General features: G+C 47.3%; 1 protein-coding gene across 1 annotated transcript in view; it reads right to left on the bottom strand.

The window, feature by feature from the left end:
* The window catches only part of CTNNBL1 (catenin beta like 1), a 1,235,052-nt gene that overhangs the window by 964,196 nt on the left and 246,450 nt on the right, over positions 1-24,406 (bottom strand). The window contains exon 2 of the mRNA XM_069652387.1: positions 20,205-20,378. Within this exon, the coding sequence (XP_069508488.1) occupies positions 20,205-20,378 (174 nt within the window). The remainder of the gene's footprint in view (positions 1-20,204; positions 20,379-24,406) is intronic.

Below are 24,406 nucleotides of genomic sequence, written 5' to 3'. Positions count from 1 at the left end.
TCCGATTGCTGAGTGTACTGTGTTGTTATAAGAAAACTCAGCCACCGGTAATAGCTGATGGCAATCATCCTGTGTTTGGTGACAAAAACATCTTATGTATTGCTCGAGGGTGATGTTAAGACGCTCCGTTTGTCCATTGGACTCAGGATGAAAACCTGAAGATAAAGCTCTTTGGATCTGAAGTTGTTTGCAGAGAGCAGTCCAGAATTTTGAGGTGAATTGGGTACCTCTGTCAGAAACTATGGTAAATGGTATTCCATGTAGACGCACAACGTCTCTGAGAAAGTCAAGGACCGTCTCCGAAGCTGATGGAGTGCCCCTCATTGTAGTGAAATGAGCCAATTTGCTAAAGGAATCGACTACCACCATGATTGCCGTATATTCTGCCGAGTCTGGTAATTCTACAATGAAATCCATCGAGAGGTGTTACCAGGGTCCTGAAGGAGGGCCGTCTTGTTGAAGGAGTCCCAAGGGCTTTGCCATATTATATTTGTTTCTTGCACAGGTGGGACATGAGGAGACGCACTCCTTAGTATCCTTAGCCATCCTAGGCCACCAGAAATGTTGACGTAATAGTTCCAGAGTGGCAGACTGACCCTTGTGGCCTGCGGTAGGTATATCATGGCACCATGTAAGTGCCTTGGACCCGAGTTCCTGAGATGGAAGATACAATCCTTCCTCCCGAAACCAAAGGTTCCCTCTTTGAGTCAAGAGAGGAATAAGGGTGGTGGATGGGTCTTTCTGGGCTTCAAGAACATCTTGTAAGAAAGTGTTTATGGAGTTGATAAAGGTTTTACCCTGCAGTAAGTATTCATGATCTGAGTACTTTCCTGATTCTTCCCCATGACTTCTAGAAAGAACATCGGCTAAATGATTTTCCTTCCCTGGTAGATAGGTCAGTTCGAAGTCAAATTGGGAAAAGTAATATGCCCATCTGGCATGGCGGGAATTCCTGCATTCCATTTGTTGTAGGATGCTAAGGTTTCTATGATCCGTGCGGTCTTGAAAAGGAAACCTTGCTCCCTGCAGAAGACGTTTCCACTCCTCGCAAGCTTGTCGAATGGCAAGGAGTTCTTTTTCAATCACAGAGTAATTCTTCTCACTAGAATTGAGGGTTCTTGAATAATAAGCAATTGGGTGTTCCAACTGGTCTTCCTTTTTCTGTAAAAGAGCGGCTCCGAGGGCCCCATAAGAAGCGTCAGTTACAATGATAAAAGGCTGTGTCTGGTCAGGTTGGCTTAGTATTGGAGCGGTAGTAAATGCTTCTTTTAATTGATGGAAGGCTTGATCGGCTTCGATTGTCCATGTGAACTTTACACCCTTTTTTTAACAGGGCGGTTATTGGTAGGACAATGTTGGAAAACCCAGTGATGAGTTGCCAGTAAAAATTGGCTAAGCCTAAAAATCGCTGTACATCTTTGACCGAAGCGGGAGTGGGCCACTGGGATATTGCCTTGACCTTGTTCGGATCCATCGTTAGTTGGTTTTCCGAAAGTATAAATCCCAGATAAGGAACAGAAGAGTCTTCAAACTGGCTCTTTTCAGGTTTTGCGAAGAGATGATTTTGTCTTGAGCCGTTCCAGGACTTCCTTTACGTCCAGACGATGCTGCTCAAGGGTCTTTGAGTAGACCAACATATCTTCCAGATACACTACCACCTTGCTGAACAACAAATCAGAGAAAATCTTGTCCATAAACCTTTGGAATTGAGCGGGAGCATTAACTAAGCCAAAGGGCATTACCCTGTACTCCAGGTGACCCAGGGGTGTGCGAAAAGCCGTCTTCCATTCGTCTCCTTTATGTATTCTTAGTAAATGATATGCACCCCTGAGATCCAATTTTGTAAACCATTTTGCTCCTTGCACAGCCTCCAGGATGTCCTTGATAAGAGGCATCGGGTAGCGGTCTCTGATTGACTGTTCAGACCTCGATAGTCGATACAGGGCCTGAGCTCTGTGGGTCCCCTTCTTGGGGATAATGAACAGAGAAGCCCCTGCAGAAGAGGTTGATTCTCGGATGAGATCTTTCTGTAGATTGGTGGCTAAATATTCCCTCAGGGCGTCTTTCTCTGGTAGGGACAACGGGAACATTCTCCCGAACGGAACCTCTGCCTCTGGTCTTAATTCGATTCTACAGTCTTCTGGTCTGTGAGGTGGGAGAGGCTTGGGTTGGATGTCGGAAAAGACATCTGAATACTCCTGGTATTCTTCCGGGATACAAATCCTGCTCTTGATGGGTATCGTGTTATTAGCTTGAAACGGCTCAGTCACTTGAGACAAACAGGTGTGTAAACAGAGGTCAGAGCGGAATTCCAGCGTATTTCCGCTCCAGTCAATACCGGGATTATGTCTCCTTAGCCAAGGGATTCCCAGAATCACTGGGAAGTGGGCCGCCCTTATCAAGTCAAATGCAATTCTTTCTCGATGGGTGTTCATCTTGACTGTTAATTCATGAGTCTCTTGTTTGATGGGACCCGAAGATAGGGGGGAGCCATCTACCCCTTCCACAGGTATTGGTAGATGCTTACCTCTTCTAGGTATGGCATGCTTTGTTGACCATTCATCGTCCTTGAAATTGCCAGCTGCTCCGCAGTCTAGCATGGCCGGGCATTCCACCTTACAGTTGTTCTTCCATTCCAATACCACCTTGAGAATCATGAGCTGGTGTGAGACTTCCACCGCTATGGGATTTTTAGAAACACAGGGATTGGCCCAATAGACCCCTTCCGTGTCCCTGTTCACGGATGGGGTTGTTCGTTTCCCGACCTCCTAGGAGGAACCTCAGGACAATCCCTCAGGAGATGCTGGTCAGATCCACAATACAGGCACAGGCTTAAGTCCTTTCGCTGTTTTCTCTCTACAGCTGTTAGGGGTTCCTCTGGTAGCCCCAATTTGCATGGATTCTTCCGTTGAAGGTTTACTCCTTTCAGGGGTGGTCTGCACACTGGGAGAAGGAAGGTGAGGAGCAAGCAACCTGGGTCGTCTTCTTTCTGCCTGGTGTTCCGACAGTCGGAATTCAATTTGTAGAGCTAGGGAAATCAGTTTCTAAAAAGATGCAGGTCTAGCAATTCTTGACAGTTAGTCCTTTATCTCCTCTTGTAAACCCCTTCTGAATAAAGTCTGTCTTGCAGAGTCTGGCCATCCAGTCTCCTGGGCTATCCTCTGGAAGTTGGTCACATATGTCTGAACGTCAGATGTGCCTTGATTGGTGTCTAAGAGCTTTTCATAAGATGTAAATAACACCTCTGGTCTTTCAAACCTGGTCCGGAACTGTTGGATAAAAGTTCCATAAACAGTGAGGGCTGGATCGGCATCGGTGACCAGCGGGGTTGGCCAGGCCAGTGCATTACCCGTTAAGTTTGAGACAACAAATCCGACTTTAGCCCGGTCTAATTCAAACATTTTGGGGCGAAAAGTGAAGTAAATCTGACAGGCGTCCAGAAATTCTTTAAGTCTTTTGGGGTTCGAGTCGTATTTGCCACACGGCAAGGGTACAGGTGGGAGATCTCCCCGATCTTCTTTACGCAAGAACTGTTGTCTTAATGCAGCACTGTCTGCCTTCAATGCATTGTTCTCTGTTTTTAAAGTCTGTAGTTCAACTGTAATACCTTGTATGGCTTTAACAAGCTCTTGGTATTGTTCTAAACTGGCCATCTCTTGGCGATGCAAACTCTCAGGAATGTGGGGTAAACTATCCAAGAACAATTCTTCTAACCCAGCCTCCTGTTCCTCCTCACCTGTCTGCGATTCCTCGGATGAGTCTTCTGATGAAATCTCCCTCGGGTTTCTCCAGGCGTGCTCTGGTTTTTTTGGGCAAGTCTTAGGAGGAGCCCCGCCGGAGGCCACCCTGCCTAATAGCAACCGGGCCGGCAGTGGGGACCTCCAGGGGGACCGCCCCACAACCAGGGAAAAGCAAGGCAGTAAAACCCTGGGACGGTGTTAAACTGCGGTTTCTTGAATGCAGTAGACTTCGTGGGACGAAAAGGCGTATCCAGTCTTTCCAGAAGGTGCTGAAGAGGACTTTTCTTAGGCAGCGACCCTGTCGCAGGAAGGTAGAAACTCCAATACCCAGAATACACCGGTGGGAGAACAAGACGAAAATGCGGGCTAACAGATGCGTAGTAGAAACACTAAGTGTAAGGGTGAAAACTAAGAAGACTCGGAGCGGAAGAACGCTCCGAAGGAAAGCGGAGCGCAGGGGAGGGGCAGAATGGCGGCTGATAGATCAGAACGAACCGCTAGGAAAAAGGGAAGAAGGAGGCACGGAGAAGGCAAAGCAAGGGAGGCGGGAAGGCAGCGGGAAAACTAGGGGACACAGAACCACCAGAACAGTGGACGGAGAACAAGCGTGTATACCCAAAGGAGGAGGGTTGCAACGCATCGCCGCTTAGGCATGACGCGTATATGTACGTGATGCGCCGTAAACAACTAGAGTGCTGCATTAGTTTCCGCTCAGTAGCCCTTCTTCCATTTCCACCATAGTTTCCAGGGACGGTGGATCGTGACAGATGCACGCAATGAGTTAAGTGGGTGCAGTATTGTGAATGCAGCGGTGGGTGATTGAGAGGATTTTAAGCTCAATATGTGCATTGATGGGCAGCCAGTGAGCTTGAATCTCACTAGACAGATGTGGTCAGATCTTTTTAGGCCCCAGACAGCTCAAAGGGCATTATTTTGGATGAATTGTAATTTAGTTCGATTTTTGGTGGAAGTTCCAGCGAGCATGGCATTGCAATAATCCAATTTGCTGCCGATAATGGGCCTCGCCAGAGTAAGGCAGCTGTTCGGGGAGAAGAATTTTCTGGAGTGGTTGATAAATTTAGTGGATTTGATGGCGGAGGAGGTAACAGCTTTCACGTATTTGAACGTGGTGAGTTCAAAGTCTAGGTGTACTCCCATGGTTTTGACAGAGCTGGGCACGTGGGTGATGTTTCCATCAATGGCGAAGGAGGTAAAGGCAATGTCTAAGTGTTTGAGACTGTGTGGGGAGCCTATGATGAGGAGCTCTGCCTTGTCATCACTCAGGCATAGGTAGTGGGTAGCCATCCAGGCCTGAATGATGCTGTAAATCCGGTTGATTTTGGCTAAGCAAGGCAGTGATTACCAGCGAGTTTGAGGAGAATTTGCTTTTCACCAGCGAAGTTGGGGTAGAGGATGTCAAGGCTGTCCAAGTGGCCAAAGAGCAGCTTAGAATATAGATCAAAAAGGGTGGGTGAGGGTTGGAGGAGATATGGTGGAACAGGATATCGTGGTCAAGAAGGCCAAAGGCCACAGAGAGGTCTAGTAGGAGGAGAAGGAGGAGGAGGAGGGTGAGGGTGAGGTCACCCGCGTCCTGAATGGCGTCAAACAATCTTGAGGTCAAGTAAAGCAGACTCTGTGCTAGGTCTTGGTCTAAAGCCAGATTGGTTTGTGCCCAGAAGGTTATGGGCTTAGAGGTAGGGTTGTAGTTGTGCGTAGGCTGTGCGGTCCGATATTTTAATTAGGCAGGGTACTGTCGCGATGGCCCGGTAGTTTATGGGGAAGGTGGGGTCGAGCAATGGTTTTTTTGAGGAGGGGTGACCCACGCTTCTTTAGTGGATTTTGGCACTGTATTGGAGTTGAAAGAGGCGTGGATACATTTTGCAATGATAGGAACGACGGGTTCTGCACAGGTTTTGATGATTTGGGAAGGGCAGAGGTCTCTTTTGAGGTTTTTAGTCGATTGATGGTAGGGATTACTTAAGTTGGAGATACAGGGGAGAAGTGGAAGGGAGGCAGGGACGGCTCAAGGAGAGCCATTGGGCCTGTGGCGGGCACAGGATTTATTCAGGATAGCTTTCTCTCTGAGGTTATGGGTCTTGTTGGCGAGTGTGAACTGGACAAGGGAGGACCAGGCTTTGTCTTTAGGAAGCCTTTCTATGGGCAGCTCTGGGGATTCAAGTTCTTTGAAGATTTTAAAAGTATTGGAGCTGGCCTCATTGATTCTGTTGTTGTAAATAATGGCTTTGGTGGCAACGATGGTCGTTTTATAGGATTTGGCAGTTGTAAGAAAGGCCTCTTTGTGGGAAGTGCAGGGTTCTAAAAATGGGGAGCTGGGAGCCATTTAGCTCCTGCTTATAGCCTAGCAGAGTCTGGTTAGTTTAAAAACAACAGTTACCAGAAGCTACTTTTGGCTCCCCAGGACAAATGATTCAAAACCAACAACTATGTGAATTTAGCTCTATGCATTTGGGACAATCTATAAATAAACATTGGGAAACATCTACCTGACATTAAAAGCATGAGGGGTCATAAATAATGGATACAATCATGTTTACATCTTATGTGGAAGTTAGAGTTTCATAATGCTATGTACTAGCTCCTCGTTCCCGAGTGGTAGCTCCTGGTGACCAGTTACTGCCAGATACCCAGGAGCTGCTACTAGCTCATGCTTATCAAATCCTAATTTCGAGCCTGGGAGTGGATGCGTTTTATTTCTCCACGAGGGTTCATGTGGACGTTTCAGTTTACGACAGAGCGATTAGTTCCTCTGTAAACCAGTTGCAATTGTTGGTTTATCTTTTTTGTTGTCGTTTTGAAGGAGGCATGCAGGTCTAGGGCGTCGAGGCGGGAGGGGTTGTAAGCAGGGAGGATAGTGTCTGGATCCATGCTTTCAGGGTTCAGAGCTAGGGAAGCACTGATGGTGGGTTCCATTATTTCTTTGGTAAGTTAGAGGTGTGTCTCTCAGTGATGGGGGGGGGGGTGGTTGTTGATTATATGTGGGGTGTTGGAGTTGGTAGCTGTGGTTAAGAGGATCAAAGAATGGTCCGTCCAGGGGACGGGGTCAATTGCTGAGATCATGATGGGCAGGTTGCAGTTCAAGGTCCAGTCGAGGATCCTCCCTTTAGAATGCATGGGGACTGAAGGCTTCAGTAAGGTTCATCTCTAGGAGAGTGGTACTGAGGGCCAGGGCCTTTTGGTCAGAGGGGTCATTAAATCCTGAATTGAAGTCTACCAGGAGTAAGATCTTAGCATTGGGTTTGAGAATCTGCGCGAGGAGCGATGGGATGTCAGTTTCAGGTGTGTTTAGGTTGTTCGGTTGGCGATAGAGGAGGATGATAAATACATAGTATACAAATAAATGAATGATGTTCATGGTGATTTGGGGGCTAGTTTCAATTGTGGCAAGCATGATTTCATAGCCTGGTAAGGGGGACAGGGAGATGTCCTGATGGGGACTGAGGTCTTGGTAATGAGAGCAACACCACCTCCTATGTTGGAAAGCCTGTCTGCTCGAAGCCATCTTGTATGTCGAGGGACAGTGAGGGTTATGCTGTGTCATGTAACCACGTTTCAGTAATGGCGAGGTCGTCGAGATTGTGTTCCAGTATGAGATTGTGTATGTCGGGGGCATGAGCACACAGCCTGCGTCCGTTGAGGGCCGCAGGCAAGGTGATCGGGATGAAAAGTGTTTAAGGGCGAGGGCTAGCTGGTGTGTGTGTGTGAGGCTGGATGGTATTGGCGGGTGAGGTGGGAACAGCTGCGTGGAGAGTATGAGTATTTCTCAGGGGCTTCGTGGCGAGCAGGTGTTTAGGGGTGAGGGTCTGGGATTGTAGACGTCATCTAGCTAGCTATGCACAGGCTAGGGAGCAAGTTCTCGGTTGGTGACTGTTCTAGAGGTCAGAGGTGTGATGGATTTGGTGTTGTGGGGTGAGTAATCTCGTAAATTGTGGGGTGGTGGGGGTAGGGAGTGGATAGTTTCAGCATCAATGCGATACCCGACAGGGCTACAGCAGGGGAGCTGGCAGGGCTTTAAGGCAGCCAATTGGGGGTCCTATGGAGGTGCAGGGTGAGCCAAAGGTCAGGGCGCTGGGCAAGGTCCTGAGCCGAAGCACTACATGGCTAGAGGGCATGTTCTCTGAGCGTTTTGAGGTTGGTACAGCGGAGCTCGGGGAAAGGCCAGGCTCACTAGAGATGAGCGTGGGTACATCGTTGGAGCGCACCATGTGGATGGTTGAGTTCCTCACAGACATACAAGAAGGTTTAAGTTACTTACCTCCAACTATTGTTCTGGGTCTGGCATGGATTCATATGCTCCTGAATATTCCCAGTCAAGCTGGAAATCCTTGGTAAAAGAAAAAACGGTTTCATTTTAACTTAATAACTGTATTTCTCTTCTAAACCAATCGCTGTCCTCTGGGTCATACTGCCCACATTCAATGACAGTCCTCTCCCCAAACCCCTACCTCTGGCAGCCATCTTCAGATTTGGTAAGCACGTAAAGTGGCAGTAATGACCAAGCAGAGCCACAGAGGGGTTGGAGGGAGGGTTTGCATGTGAATCCATGCAAGACCCATGCTGGAGAACAATAGTTATAGGTAAGTAACTTAAACCTTCTGCAGCATGGGGTCTGGCATGGATTCACATACTCATAAATAACGAATACATAGCAGTACTTTGGACATTGGAGCTGCTGCCTACACGAGAGGAGCGGGCAGGAGCCCCGTCTCCCCCTCCTCCACACGGATCGGCATCCTGAGGAATTTCTTCTCACTTGATGGTGAGACGCCCAGCCTCCTATCAACAACGCCACTTTTTGTGGCTTTTCAGCTTCTCCACTCAGCACGCCCACTATCATCATTTAAACAAGCAGAAAGCCGGTGTCTAAATCCCAGACCGATGTCCCATTGCTTTCCACAACGCGGTAATGGCCGCCACCTATTTTGCAGCCCCATAGCATTACAGAGGCTTGCAACCCTGCTGGAAGCCTGATTGGCTGCCTGGCGCCATTTACAGCCCCCACCCCCAGGCGGAAACCGCAGCGCGGACGTGCGCAACGCCGAAGGGCCAAACCAAAGAGCCTGTCTGTGCCTGTCCGTGACTGGACACTGGCTGGCCGTGCCACAACTTGGAAGTACGACCGTGCATCTGCTAAACGCTATCACCAAATAACAAGTGTGCAAGTTTCCACATTTTATATCGCTATCACAATCAGCGAAACTATACTGTTACGGGACCTAATCTTTTATAACATGGTATATGCCCCAAAGCATTGTCTTATTGCACTAAACACCGGCTACTTGTACTTGCAATCAGCAAGAGACTTTGAATGACCAACACAAACTCTCACATGACTGCCCTATGCAATCTGCCTGAGCTGCCTATTTTGTGTTAAACCAGCATATCTGACCAGCCTAATCTGAATTGTTTACTGTGAACTAGACTATCTATTTTGAACTGCCTACCTGACTAGCCTAACTCCAATTGCTTACTGTGAACTGCCCCCATGTGGACTAGCCTATTGAACCAGCCTATTGCTGCCTCACTGCCACCTGCTAATCTTATGATATTTGGCATCTGTAATTAATTTTGTATTAAATTAGCATAGTAACTGTACTAATGTATCCACCCATGACCTGCCTTACAGTAATACCACCAAAGCACATCTCACTCCACTTCACACGCCCAGCCATTTCATTTATCACAATCACCCTTTGGGCCATCAGCTGCATGTCACTCACACACATACATACATACATAATTCTCGCACCACAACGAGCCAACCACAGTCGAACCTCATCATGCTCACCACACAACACTCAACTCTGCCTACATATCATCAAGGACCAACCCCTCCACAACTCCAGACACCAAAGACTCAGAGCTCGCACTCAACTACACATCACGCACCGCAACACTCCTCCCTCTACCAACCTTAGAAACCTCAAACTTAGCTCACGCTCCCAGCCCACACACTCGCCTTCCTTGATCCACAAGTTGCTCAACAACCACCTCCACTCTGAACACGCCACGCCCAGCTCCAACCCTTCTCTTTTTCACAATCACCCATGTAGTACCTCCCCCGGCCCCAACATCACCACTCTGGTCAAAAAACCACTCACACCCTTCCACGCCAAACTGAAATGTGTTTTCATCAATACCCGATCCCTCCCAGCACACGCCCGAGAGATCAACAACCTCATCATGGCCCTTGAACTTGACCTACTACCCATCTCTGAAACCTGGTTACATGAAGCATCAGGTCCTTTCCTCTCTCTTGCCCTCCCTCAAGGTTACACTATCCTGAGACAAGACCGCAAACATCTAAAGGTGGAGGCGTAGCCATCATATTCAAAGATACCCTCTCCATTAGACTCTATAACTAACAATGGGATAATAAAGCAGACCTCTTTGCCAAACTCGCTCTCTCACCCAACTGCACCATAAATATAATCACCTACAGGCACCTGGCTCACCACGAGACTACCAAAAGCACCTTCTCCAAATCGTAGGGAATAACTTAAAATGCTCCACCAAAACCATCCTGCTCGGCGACCTCAACTTAGGCCTGCATGACCCTAAGGACAAAGCAGCCGCCTCCCTAGCCAAAGAAATCACCAACATGGTGTTCAAACACAATCTCTGCACCCACGCACAGCAAAGGTCGATCCATCGACTGGATCACTGACCACAACTGCACATCTTCCATCACCAACATCTCACCTCTCCCAAGGACAGACCATCACCCATCCAATTTGCTATTCCCACCTTTCCTATCCGAAAGATACTCTTGCATGCCCCACCTGTCAAAGTCAGAAGCTCAAAAAAACTAACTAAAATCAACCTCGCCCCATTCCTCGACATTCCTGAACTTAAACCTCCTTTTAACAACGACCCCATCTCTCTCGCCAAGACCTATGCTCAGGTGCTCTTCCAAGCCATTGAATCCATTGCTCCCGTAGAAGAGAAAAGGGAAAGAAAAAAAAAAAATCAATGCACTCTAACTCCTGGTTTACGTAAGAACTATCCACTTTACGCATCAACAAACGGAAAGCCTTAGCCAAGTGGCAATCCTCACCCAACCAGTTCTCTCTAAATGAATTCAAAGAAATCTCATCCACTTACAAGAAAGCCATATTCCTAGCCAAATTTGACTATTTCAACCAAAGAATTCTCAAAGCTAACGGCAAATCCAGGGAAATTTTCACTATCTTTAAAGATCGCACCTCCCCCGCCACTACACCGGATGAAATCACCAAACACAAAGCCTGGTGCTCCAGCATTCAGGATGTACTTATATAAAGTCAAAACACTCCAAGAAAAAATAGCTCAAAGCCCTTAACAATAAAAACACTCCTCATCTGACCCCCTCTCATAAACCTCCTTCTCAAATACCTCTCTTCACCTTCAGAAGTCACCAACCTTCTCAAAAACATCAAACCCTCCACTTGTAAAGGAGACATTTGTCCTCCACCATCATTAAAGAATGTGCACACTACCTCACCTCCATCATCACAGCATTCATCAACGCATCTTTCTCGTCTGGTATCATACCACAAAGCCTGAAAGAAGCCTGGGCACGCCCCCACTTAAAAAACCTACCCTAGAACTTGCATGCCCTAACAACTACCGCCCCATCATTACTGTCCCTTTCCTCCTCAAAATCCTGGACAAAGCCGCACACATGCAAATCCAACAATACCTATAATCCAATGCCATTCTAGGCAGAAGTCAATCAGGCTTCCGCAAAGGCCATGGCACAGAAATTAAACTCTTAGACCGTAAGAATCAAATCACCAAAATGATGGATACTGGCAAACCAGCCCTCCTGCTCCTCCTTGATCTCTCCGCTGCGTTTGATCTAGTTGAACACGATGTCCTAACCTCCCACCTGCCCAACTCCGCCCATTTCTCTGACAAAGCCACATCATGGATCACATCCTTCTTAGAAGGAAGGGCTATGAAGGTCTACTCCGACCAAGCCAATGCAGACCCCACCACCATCAACTATGGTGTCCCCCAGGGCTCCTGTTCTGTACCCACTCTCTATAACCTGTTCACCAAACCTCTCTGACTTGTTGGATATGCTCGGCATAGCATACACAAACTATGCCGACGACACCAAAGTCCTCCTCCCCCTTCCTGGAGACTACGACCATGATACAGAAGCTCTCCTCCAGATATACTCCACTATCCAATCCAATCCACTATGAGATCATCATCTTGGGCCCCAAGGAAACCATTTCCAAACTCCACACTAAATACGCTGACTTCATCATAGACCACACTAACATAACTGTCTCCTCAGCTGTTAAGACCCTCGGAGTCTACTTCGATACGACTCTTTCAATGTCAAGACAGGTCAGCGCCATCACTTCTGCTTCTGCTCACACCACTAAACTTATAGCGCCCATAAAAAACTTAACCACTCAGAACTGCCTATCCATAGCAAGAGCCACAATATGAGCCAGACTCGATGATTACAACGCCCTTCTGGCAGGCACCTCAACTACAAACATCAATGGGCTCCAAATAACACAAAACAATGCGCTCCGCGCATCTCTTCACATTTCTAAAAGGGACCATATTTCCCAAGCCAGACGTGATGCACACTGGCTCCCAGACAAGGAAAGGATCAATTTCAAAATCCTCACTCTCACGCAGAAATGCATCAATCTCTCCGCCCCATCTTACCTCTCTGACACCATATCCAAAAATATCTCTACTCGCCCCACCAGGAACCACATGCTAACCAAATCTGTGTACCTCTCATAAAAAGAGCCAACGCCAGCGGCATTGGCTTCCCCTAAATAGCCCCTAAACTCTGGAATGCCCTCCCCAGCGCACTCAGAGCAGAACCTTCACTACTCACATTTCGCAAAACCCTCAAAACCACACTTTTCACATAAATCTCTGCACCCTGTAACGCCCCAATGAACCACAAATGCATATTTTTATGTAACTACTAAAGCTTTCCTGTGAAACGAGCAATGTATCATATATGTAACTAACATAACCATCAATGTATCATAATTGTAACAGCGCCACGATGCCTCCGGGCTGAAGCGCGCTTTAAAAATGTGAACAAATAAAGTACAACATTACACAACCACAGGAGGATGCAAGGTTCAAAGAGAAGCAATTCACTTACCACTGGAACAGACTCACCTCAAGCAAACAGTTTGCGTGGCATTGCATGGCCGACTCTGGACTCCTCCCTGGAATTCCTGTTGACGCAGTAGAACTTTGTGAAGGTGTGTGTAGACCTCCATATAGAAGTCGTGCAGATATCCAGCAGGGGCACACCAGACAGGAACGCGGTTGTCGCAGCGATTGCTCTGGTGGAGTGGGCTCTCGGACAGCCGGGCAATGGTCGGTTCGCCAACCGATGACAGTGCATGATGCAGCTGGAGAGCCACCTTGAAATGGAAGCCTTAGACAAGTTCGTCCCATGGTTCGCAGGACCAAAGTTAACAAACAGCTGTGAGGTCACATGACCAAAGTTAACAAACAGCTGTGAGGTCTTCTAAGAAACTGTGTGTCGTCACATAGAACTTCAGGGAGCGAGCAACGCAGAGCCATTGCAAGGCACTTTCCGCCGGCGACAAAGGTTTCGGGGAAAAAACAGGTAACACCAAAGGCTTGATGAGGTGGGATTCCGACAAGTACCTTCGACCTGAAGTAGGGGTGCGTACGCAGCACCACCCTCGATTTGTGGAAAATCAGGTATGGTTGCGTGCAGAATAGGGCCTAGATCTCACCTACCCATCTGGCAGATGGCCACAAGGAAAGCCGTTTTCCATGAGAGGAACTTGACTAGGGCCTGATGCATAGGCTCAAAGGCCCCTCCCACCCCCATGAGTCTCATCAGAACAACATTGAGTTCCCATGCCGGGGCTGGAGCCTTCTCCAGCGGGAAAGTTAATAAAAGTCCTTTGAGAAATTCCTTGACTAGTCGGTGTGAACAAAGTGACGATCTTCCTGGAGACCTGGTGTAGTGGGAGATAGCCGCCAGATGTACCTTGATAGATGCGTGACCCAGTCCGGCCTTCGCCAAGGATAGCAAGTATCCTGAGAGGGTTAATCTTCTGAGACCGACACCACGTAGTGAAACGCTTCTACTTGTAACCGTAGCATTTCAAGGTCGACGACGCCCTGGCCTTAGCGAGGACCTCCCTGCAGTCCACAGGCAACTCATATCTTCTGAACTCTAGGGCTGCAGGAGCCTAGCCCTCAGGTTCAGCGATCCTAGGTTGTGATGAAGGATTGTGCCTCCTTCTCAACAGAGAAGATTAGGAACCAGTGGTAGCTTGACCGGAGGCGACGCCGACAGGCTGAGAAGGTCCTCGATACCAAATCTGCTTCAGCCACACAGGGGCGATGAGTATCATCTAGCATGGACACCGAGTGAATTGATGACACGAAGCAGGAGCAGAAACGGAGGAAACGCATACAGAAACAGCCCTTCCCATGGGAAGGAGAACGCGTCCCCAGGGTCTTTGGCTGGTGGAATCTGCTGGCAAACTTCTGACACTTGGTGTTCGCCTCTATCGCAAACAGATCAATCTGGGGCCTGCCCCATTTGACAAATAGGCGGTCCACCTGATCCGGACGAAGCGCCTACTTGTGGCAGGAGCAGAGTTCCATGCTGAGGGAGTCTGCAATGGTTTTCTTGACCCACTCCAGGTGGAGAGGAATGAGGAACATTGCCTGTCCTTCGGCCCAGCGCCACAAGTCCTGTGCTTCTTTGGATAGCCCTGGGGATTGAGTGCCCCCCTCCTTCCTGATGTAGAACAAGGTGGTCGTGTTGTCCGTGAAGATCCTCAGCACCTTGCCTTTTCAAGACAGTAGGACGACTTCAGGGCTCAGAACACTGCCCGTAGCTCCAGGATGTTGATATCAAGATCCTTCTCCTCTGGCAGCCACAAGCCTCTGGCAGCCACAAACCTCTGGCATGCAGACGTTCTGTGTGCACTCCCCAGCCTTCCAGGGAGGTGTCTATGGTGACCGTCTCCTGGTATGGGGGTGGGTTCTGAAAACCTGTGCCTTGGGCCGACGCCCCACCATCCTATCGCCCGACAGAACTCGTTGTTGAGGGCAATATTGCCCGTGAAGCTTCTGGACATCTATATCTAGCGGACATCGAGGATTTCAAGTAGGGGTGGTATTTGCAACCTGCAGAGCCGGACGAGGTAGATGCAGGACAACATCATACAGAGTAATGACTTGATGGCCTGCACTGTGGCAGTCTTCGTCAACGACAGCCATTGCATCTTTCCTTAATGGCTCCTAGCCTTTCCTCTGAGGGCGACACTAGACAGGACAACATATTGAATCTGGCGCCTAGGAACAGCACGTTCTGTGATGACGTTAACCAGGACTTCAGACAGTTGACGGAGTATCCCAGATCCGTCAGTAGTTGGATGATTGTCTCTGTGTATCCGTCGGCCAGCTCGTGCGAGCGGGCGCAAATCAACCAGTTGTCCAGATACGGGTATACGTGTATGCCCTGTAGATGCAGATGGGCCGCCACTGGTGCTAGGCATTTCGTGAACACTCGGCGTGCTGACTTCAAACTTAAAGGGCCTTGAACTGGTAGTGCTGTCCCTGCACCACGAAACACAGAAACTTCCAATGTTTGTTGTGAATGGGGACGTGGAAGTAGGTGGCCACCTGGTCCAACAACGTCAAGAATTCTCCTTTTTCCAGTTGGCCTAGCACGTGTTGCAACGTGACCATCCTGAACTTTTGGGACTTTAGGTATTTGTTCAGACGTTGTAGGTCTATGGGCTTCCAGCCCCACCGTCTTCTTTCAGACCAGCATGGCATGTACCTCTTCCAGGAGCTGAGGGATGCGTTGCTCCAGACGAGTAACTGGAAGGATCCGCGGACACTTGCGTTGAAACTCCAGGGTGTGACCTTGGGCGGGAGCGTCCAGCACCCATCTGTCAGTGGTTATCTTTCTCCACTCGCTGTAGAACTCAGCCGGCCACCCACTGAGGTGCGCGGGTGGGGGCCCAACGATCCGGTCGGTTCAAGCTTGCTTCGGCGCCGGCGTTCTGCCCTGCGGGCAACAGCAACACTGTCCTCCGCTACTGTAGGCCTGGGAACGGCCTCTGTAGGGTTATGGAGTTGTGAAGCAGGAGGAGCGAAAAGAAGAGCTGTGCTTCTGCTGCTGGAGAGTGCCCAGGGAACGGGCTGCCTTTGTATCCGTTTTGGAGGGACTCGTAGATGACCTTCCCAAACAGGTTCTCTCTGTCGTAGGGCATGTCCAGCATCTTTCACTTGGACTTCCTGATGAAAAATCGTGGCATTCATCCAACCTTGGCAATGAAGGCAGACAACATTCCCCATTTGCCGGAACCCTGTCGGCGACGTCCAATGCCACAGTGATGGCGTGATCAGACGCCACTTCCTGGAAGAGAGCGATTGCCTCCATCTTCTTATCGTTAGGGAGGTACTCCAGAATAGGTGCCAGCTTGTACCACAACTGTCATACGTGGCCAGGATGGCCAGTGCATTGGCCGCCTTGATAGTGGACGCCGCAGTGTAAATCACCTTCTTTCCCATGGTGTCCATCCTCTTCCCCCTCGCTGTCCGGCGGGAACGAAGACTAGGACAGGTTGGCCGACCATTTCCTTGCAGCCGCAATACTACGGAATCCGGCAATGGCTGCAACCTCAGGCACTTCATTAAGGAGTCCGGCACCCTATATTTCTTCTCCAGCCTACCCCATTTGACTGGAGGTATTTTCTCATTTTATGAGGGCAAGGGCCTCTCCCCAAACATCGTCCAGAAGGGGCCCGCCATGATAGTCTTGCTCATGGCTTTGCGCCTCTGGTACAAGAACCCCTCCTTCTTGGTTTTCTCGGGCGCCAGCTGGAACAGCTCGGAGGTTCTGGATATCAGAGGGGAACAATCCCACCTCATCCAGTGGGGAGACTGTATGTGGAGCATCCAAATGTGGCGATTCACCATCCACCCCGACGATATTGTCGTAGTTGTGGCCATATCCGCCCCTGTACCATTGTCTGGGTCTGCTGGGGGAGAAGGGACCCGAAATGGTGGCAGAGGTTGAAATGGGACGTTGGATGACGTTTCCTCCTCTTCGCTGAAGCTGATCGGGGACCTGGGGGACCACAGGTATTGGAGACCGAGAAACCAACATCTGGATCTCTGACACCAAGGTGTGCTGAGTCGACAGATATCCAAGGAAATGTCCCTCGGCTGAGAAGGCAGAACAGGAAAACTAGGCCCTGCTCCGCAGCCATCCTCTTCTACGTCCTTGTGGACCATATGCAAGGACTCCTGGTCTGCGTCGTCCGTGGATGAGACCTCCATGGTTTGGCAGATGGCCTGGCAGGGCTGTTTCGGGGCCTCCTTTCCACCCTCCCCCCCTCCCCCAAAGGGTCTTGAACCGGGGCCTGAGCCGGTTCCCCCCCCCATCTTCTGACGTGCCTGCAGTCATTGTCAAAGTCACTGCGGTGGCGTCATGCCTTGGGGGTAGGGACACCTGAGCCATGGGGGGGGGGGATCAGCGCCCTTAGCAGTCGTGGCAGCCGAAGTCGTTTCGCCACCTTCTCCTCAGTCCTCGGCTTCTCTGATTCCTCACATAGCTTTGCCGTGGTAGATGACTTCCTCTTCGAAGAGGAGTTTATTGCCATATGGCGGAAGATGATGTCGATCGCACCCTATCCACTTTGGGACTCACTTCTGTGGTGAACCCGATGGACTTGCAGCTCTTGGCCTCATCTTGAGCCCTATATTATGAGGCGCCCTCAAAGGAATTAGAAGACCGCTCCTCGGACTGGCCGGTCCTGGGTGAGACATTACCCTGCTCGGAGCATGGGTCAGAGGCCTTGGCGCTAGGCCATGCCGCCAGCCTACTATACCTGTCCCTCGTCGTCTTCTTAGATAAACCAAGGCATATCTTGCACTCCACCTCTTTGTGATCTGGGTGCAGGCAGTGGAGGCATTGCAGGTGCTTGTCCTCCACAAACAAATTCCATAGCCCGCATTTGGTGGCGGGCTTGAAGAGGGACTTTCACTGCTTCTCCTCCGTCATGGTCCGAGGGAGCGAAGTAGGCCCAAGGGCCTTGTACAATCTTTGACTACGTTCTCCCTTGAGGGGCGCAGAACTTCACCAACAACGGATCCCCCACTGTCGGCATATGAAGTAAGAGCACACAGGACTATAACTTTTTCTGTCAAAAACACGAAAAAACGTACAAATAGCTCACAGAGCAAACTCGAGGACTCCCAACACTGAAGCCTGCGATAGAAATCTGAAGATGGCTGCCAGAGGGGGGACTTAGGGAGAGGACCGTCAATGGATGGGGGCAGTATGACAGAGGACAGTGATTGTTTTAGAGGAGAAATACAGTTTTTAAGTGAAAGTGAAACTGCTTTTTCTTTTACGGAGGATTCCAAGCTTGGCGACAGGGAATATTCATGAGCATGTGAATCCATGCCAGACCCCATGCTGGAGAAGAATGGCTACTCTTTATATCCAAGTACATATCTGGAGAAATGTGAACGACTTGGGATACAACTTATGGGAGCAGATGAATCCAGTTGCTACATGAACATATATTATGGCAGACTGCCCAGAAGTGAAAGGGAGAGGAAATAATAAGATGAATAACGCTTGACACATTGAGCGGTTCAAGGGAAAAGCTGAAGCTTCCATATTTTATGCACTACAATACAGATTTTACAATGTGAATTGAAATGCCAGCAGTCACCAAAATGCATGAAATGAAAGAATAAAATGATAGCTGCCAAAGCTACAAAATTACTTCAGATAATTTCTGAAAATGTGCCTAACTTTAATATTTCGTTCAAAGACACTGCCATTGATTTAGCCCACTTGGCCAAAACATGCATCATTTAATAGCTTTAGGAACTAGTTTCAAAACGATGCAAACAGTTTTGACAAATGTAATGTTTTTGTCATTTTCCATCTAAACCTTTGTCTCCTAGTTAATTTCACCATTCCGTTCAAATCATACCCTGTCCAAGCTGCTGGCTAAGCCAGAATGGCAATCTGCAGAATGGTCGACACTCCCTTTCCCTCTTCCACTCGTGTCCAGTACATTCACTGCTAACACAATCCACTATGGGCCCTGGCAGTTGGCTAGGCAGACACAGAATTTGCTGTCCGGGGGCCTGACAGGTTGGTAACACCAAACAGACAACCAAGCCACCATACAAAAGGGCACGCAGAAGCACAACTCGAGCACATCATGCAACATTTACGATGAATTTCAGTACCTCTTCAAAGAAACAAATTGCCTTATGTTTACTCTTAGGAGGTTCATGGGTCAGCCCTTTTACTGATCAGCGTGTTAAGCTTGGATCGCTATTTACCGCCTCTAGAGGCATGCAAACCATCACCATCTCCAACCCTACGCTCTAGCCCATCCCCTCGTCACTTTTACCAGAACAAAGCTTTCATGTTTGTTTTACCCCGCCCCTTTTCATCTTCCCACTTCTTGAATGGCCTTTTCAGACTACGATCTGAGTATACCTGGTGGGGGCACAATAAATTACTTTCCTGACAAACCTGGGTGCTGGAAAACTACTACAGTGGTAAATATAACATAACATTTAGCAACGAAAACATAATTTAGATACATTTCTAAAAGCATATCAACCTGAATAGACATGGTACAGGAAGTGGAGACACACATTTAGGGCCGCTGAGCAGTTTCCCAATGTACCATGAAGCTTGATGGGAATAGGTAAGGAGAGACATGGGGGAGGAGGGAGGAAACCATGGCTTAAGCACCTCAAACAGGAGCCAAAGAGCCCATGAGCAGCAGTAACAGATACAAGAAGAGCTAGATTATAAAAACTATAACAAATAACTTTGCTGTGACATAATGATTGCTAACAGTTTCTGCAATGTTGTAGTACTGTAAGCAACAGGTGTTCCTATTAAACAATTTAACTGCACACATTTTATTGTCACCAAGAAAACTCTTAGCCGGATTACTGGGATTTCAAGCTGCCGAATGACCACAGATCATAGCATTGAGAGCTTTATTGGCAGAGCTATCAGAGTGGATAAAAAGATGGGGAAGACAATCAAGGGTTTTGAGAGTGACAGTGGAAGCTTAAGATTAATGTATCTCATTGACAGTCAACGTGATTGAAGGAGTAATAGGGGAGGTTTTAAAGACAGGAAGGATGCTCTGAAGGGAAGTAGTACAGGAATACTTATCTCGTGAAGAGAACGTGGTTGATGGAAAGGAGGAAAAACTGCCAGGGTGCATAGAAAGAATACAGTAAAATACCTTTGAGGGATGGGCAAGATGGGTGGACAAAGACTACTCTAATCTTCATATGGGTTTATAGCTTCTCTGGCCCCGAATGCATGCCATTCTGCATGGCAACTTGCAAGTGACACTGACAAACATACACACTAATTTCCATCACCATCCATCCCCCATTGCTCTTCTTTACCTCTTCCCCCTCATCATCGTCCTTGTCAGTAGCATGAAGCAGTTTTCGTTTATCCTCATCTCCCGGATCTCCAACATGGGGGTCCTCATCCCGGTGGCGAATGCGCTCACGCTTCCGTTGAATTTTAACTTTCTCCACTTCATCGTCACGGGGCCGTTTCGTCCCTCGATCAGGCTAAAAAGACAAGCAGCAAACTGGTTACTTTCCTACTATGTAACTCAACAACCAGCGCAGTCAAGTTATAGCTTACTTTGGAAAATTGCACCACACTGTCAGCACTTCAAAATATTCGTATTTTATTCAGCCAATAAGGCCCATCGACACAGCACTCTTATGCTCCACGGAAATTTACTAACGCGTGCCAACAAAGGAAGGGGAAGCCACAAAGCAAGCCACAAACCATTTAAATTGTGGAAAGAAGAGAACCAATAAATGCTCTTTTTCAAGCCATTAGTTTTCTGGCAACATTATATTCCTTTTACTCCAGCTCCTAAGTGACAACTCCAAGTTCAAGTTTTGCTTCTTCACCCGCTCACATTCTGCTAACATAAATCAGGGACAACGAAGAAGCTCAAGCAAGCTGCAAAAGGAAAGGTAATTTACTTGTAATCCTAGTAATCACAGGTAGTTGCTTTAAATTCATAACAGAAAATGTCTCCACTTGCATGCAGGATCCTGAAACACTATTTGTATAGCACATTATCTGTAGAATAAACGCTAATTTCCCAATAAAAAGAAAAAAAATGCCATCAATGCTACTTTACAGCAGTTGAACAGTGTCAAAAGAGGGAAACTCCCCAAAAAGAACCTGAAAGGCATGCATGTTAAGCAAGCAAAAAGAGCTGTTGCGCATTAAGAAGACCAAGCTGTGAGGCCTCCCATCATGCACCAAAGTAACTGTTAGTGCAACTTTTTTTTTTTAATATATTGCTAATGAAGTGGCTTCTTTTGTATTTCGATTTTCCTGGACTCCGAGAAGAGAATGGTGGCACATTTTGAAGAACCGGGACAATAGTAATGTACATTTTCCTTTATCACAATATCTTCATTATTATTCACAAACATTGAATACGATAAAAAGACCATCCTTTACCACTGGAAGATGGGCAAGCCAGAACAACAGAACAAAAAGCCCATGAAGAAAGGGTGTCGTTTTTAAAACATTTCATCAAAGAAGCATATGCTCTAGAATCCGAATCTGAAAAGTAATGCCATGCTAAGGTGTGCAGTGACTTCCATGTAACCCACTTTACGAATGCTAGAAACAAGATTCACAATGAATGAGAGGGCTGGTAGCCTAGCCTTTCATACAGAAGCACGATTGCACGTGAGTGCCAGATTCAGTAGTTTTCTGGCAACATATCTCAATGTAAGAAAACTAGATAGGTCATTTTTTTTAAGCAGACATATCTGTACGAACTGCCTCCTGCTTTACATATGTCATAAGGAACCTAAGACAAAAAAAATGTCAAGTCATTTAACAGGTATATTTGGGGGAAACATACAAGGATCAGCCAACACAGAAGCAAGCATGATTATATATATACAAACTGAAAGCATACACTGTCCCAGTTCCGCACTCCATAGTGGTCATAAATCGCATCCAAGTTCTTATTTCAAGGCACAGCAGCCCTTCGTGTGAAGTATAGCTTCAATTAATACGAAAGACAGAATTTGCACATTTCACCCCTCTGGGCTTCCTCGGAATGTTTTCACATATCTGAAACCAAACGCAAGTCCCTTTTCTGTGTCATAATACACACTCGTTCCCTATGATGGCTGCCTTTGAATGCATTCGCAGGCATTGGTGCTTGTATTTCATGTGCTCATGACACTGCTTTTCTCCATGTAATGTGTGTTCATATTTGATTGCATACTTAACTGGTTGTGTTCGAGTGTTTGCTCATGCATTATATCTTTACTTGACCATTAATCCAAGTTTAAAACAACATCTTATTCACACTTACATCTCAGAACGTACAACTAACTCATGGGCACCTTCGATGATCCCGAGTCCTACCATGTGATGGGCAGTTTTGCGCATCTGCTTTGTACAATTCACACTGTGTAATCATTAAAAAAGTGTATAGCAAAACCCTATAGGAGTACATCCCAATGGTATTAATACATATGTATAGATCCAGCTCACTGAAATAAAACGCATAGTGCAAATGATATAAAGTGCATATTGCATGATGGTTAAAAGCAGTACATAAAAAGGTACCCATGTGAAAATAAAATCCAATGTTCAATGTGACAACTATTATCATAAACACGTAGCAATAATTAAATGCATAGGGCCAAGCAATGTATTATTTAACCACTCACATCTTAAACGGTATAATGCAAAATGCTTTGTAGTTATGATGTGTGCTTTCATGCCGGTTTCTTATGCACGAAAGTAAAGTGCATGATGTCTGGAGCAGAAGTTGCTTATTGCTCAGCAACTAGTTTCATGTTCTATAGGCATAGTATGGTTATCAGAAAAATGTACATATTGGCCATATGTAGGTACATCCCAATGTTCATAGTGCACGTTTGTTAATCCAGCAACCGTGTGAATAAAAGTGCATAATGTCAATACTTCTAAGTGCACGGTGTATAGCAGCTTCATGTTTAGCTCAGATTTTAGACTAAAGTGAATAATATATCTGATTTACTAAAGTATAAAGTGCATCGTGCGAAACATATAACATACTAATTGCTTGGTTGCCAATTTGTCTGGGCATTACTTTCCATCACATAGGGAAAAAAACTAGAGCCAGACAATGTGATGGGTGGAAGGTAATTAATTAATCTTGACGACTGGCAGTGCTGCGGGCAACCTTCCACATCTCCATTATTCAGCCAATCTGGCCACTGGATAAGTGGCCCATCCATATGCAAACAAGACTAGTGCTGCCACCAATGGGATCAGTATAGGCCAAATTGCTAGGACACATTCATTTTGAATAGAAACAAATGAATGGCAGACAAGTTTCTGCATAAATAGACAGCCAGTGAGGTCCCCCTTTGGCACAGCGAGTAAGGGACCCAGTAGTTACGATTAATTCATAACCTTACACCTCTCACATTCTTTGGCCACAGAGACACCTTTGCAGACTGGCGATATGTCAAGGGGAAAGCAAAAGGAGTTGAGGGTAGGGTGGGTTGGGGTGGATGAATGACTAGGAATGTGAAGAGTGATTAACAAATGAGAGTGAGGGAGGATGTGTGAATAACTGAGTACGAGGACAGACGAATTAGGAAGGCTTTGCTTCTAGAGGGATGAATGCAAGATTTTGAAGATGAATGAAAAGGGCATATAATTGTGCGGGGATGTACGACCGGATAAGAGAAAGTGCTAGCTACAAAAATGAATGAAAATAGGCCTGCCTTAATAATTTATAATTACCCCTTACTTTTGGATGTGTCCTGCATTGTGATTTGCTATAAAGAGAACATTCTGTGTGTACCTTAGTTGAAATTGGTTACTGCGGCTGTCAATTTAATGGAACAAGTCCCATATGGCCTGTGGTTTGGCATAACGTGTCATACCAGAAACTCATGATGTATAAGGGTGAACAATTCTACTACAGTCTGGCCATGGCCAGTTACAGGGAGGGGTTGCATGGCTTCATCGCCTTCCACCCTGAAGTAGACGAGGAAAGTAGACTAAGGTGCATGAACTTACTTCACAAATTTGAATAAGGGAGGTGGGCTCAAAAGACACAGCACAGGGAAGTTTCATTGTCAAGCAAGCCAAGGTGCAGGGAAAATATGCCCCTCTTCATGCTTTTAGCAGGGGATGCGATTACCATCCATGCTCTTTAATCCCTTGCAGGGCTGCCACAAATGATGTGCCATGAATTGCATAGCATGCATCACAACACCACATAAGACAAAAATAACACACCTGTAATGGGAACTAGCCACTACTGAATGTAGAAAGCAGGTATCCACAGTCAGATTCACGAAATGACCAGACAGGGGCAGGGGAACAGCAGTCAGCCGAGGATTGTGGAAATGGCAGTGCCCTATGCTGGGCAGGAGGGGCTGGACTGGTAAATTGTTGCACTTCAACAAGAGGCACAACTGTACTCGGAACACAAAGCACTTACTAAAACACCATGATCACAGCTCAAAACCTGACAAAGGAGATTCTGAAGCGAGACGCAGTCACAAAGAAGATTAACCAAAAAAATAAACAAACACAAGCCACC

This window comes from Ambystoma mexicanum, chromosome 3p (assembly GCF_040938575.1).
Source record: "Ambystoma mexicanum isolate Mex_15411 chromosome 3p, UKY_AmexF1_1, whole genome shotgun sequence".
In the NCBI taxonomy this organism is placed as follows: Eukaryota; Metazoa; Chordata; class Amphibia; order Caudata; family Ambystomatidae; genus Ambystoma; species Ambystoma mexicanum.
This window is presented reverse-complemented; position numbering and strand designations above follow the sequence as displayed.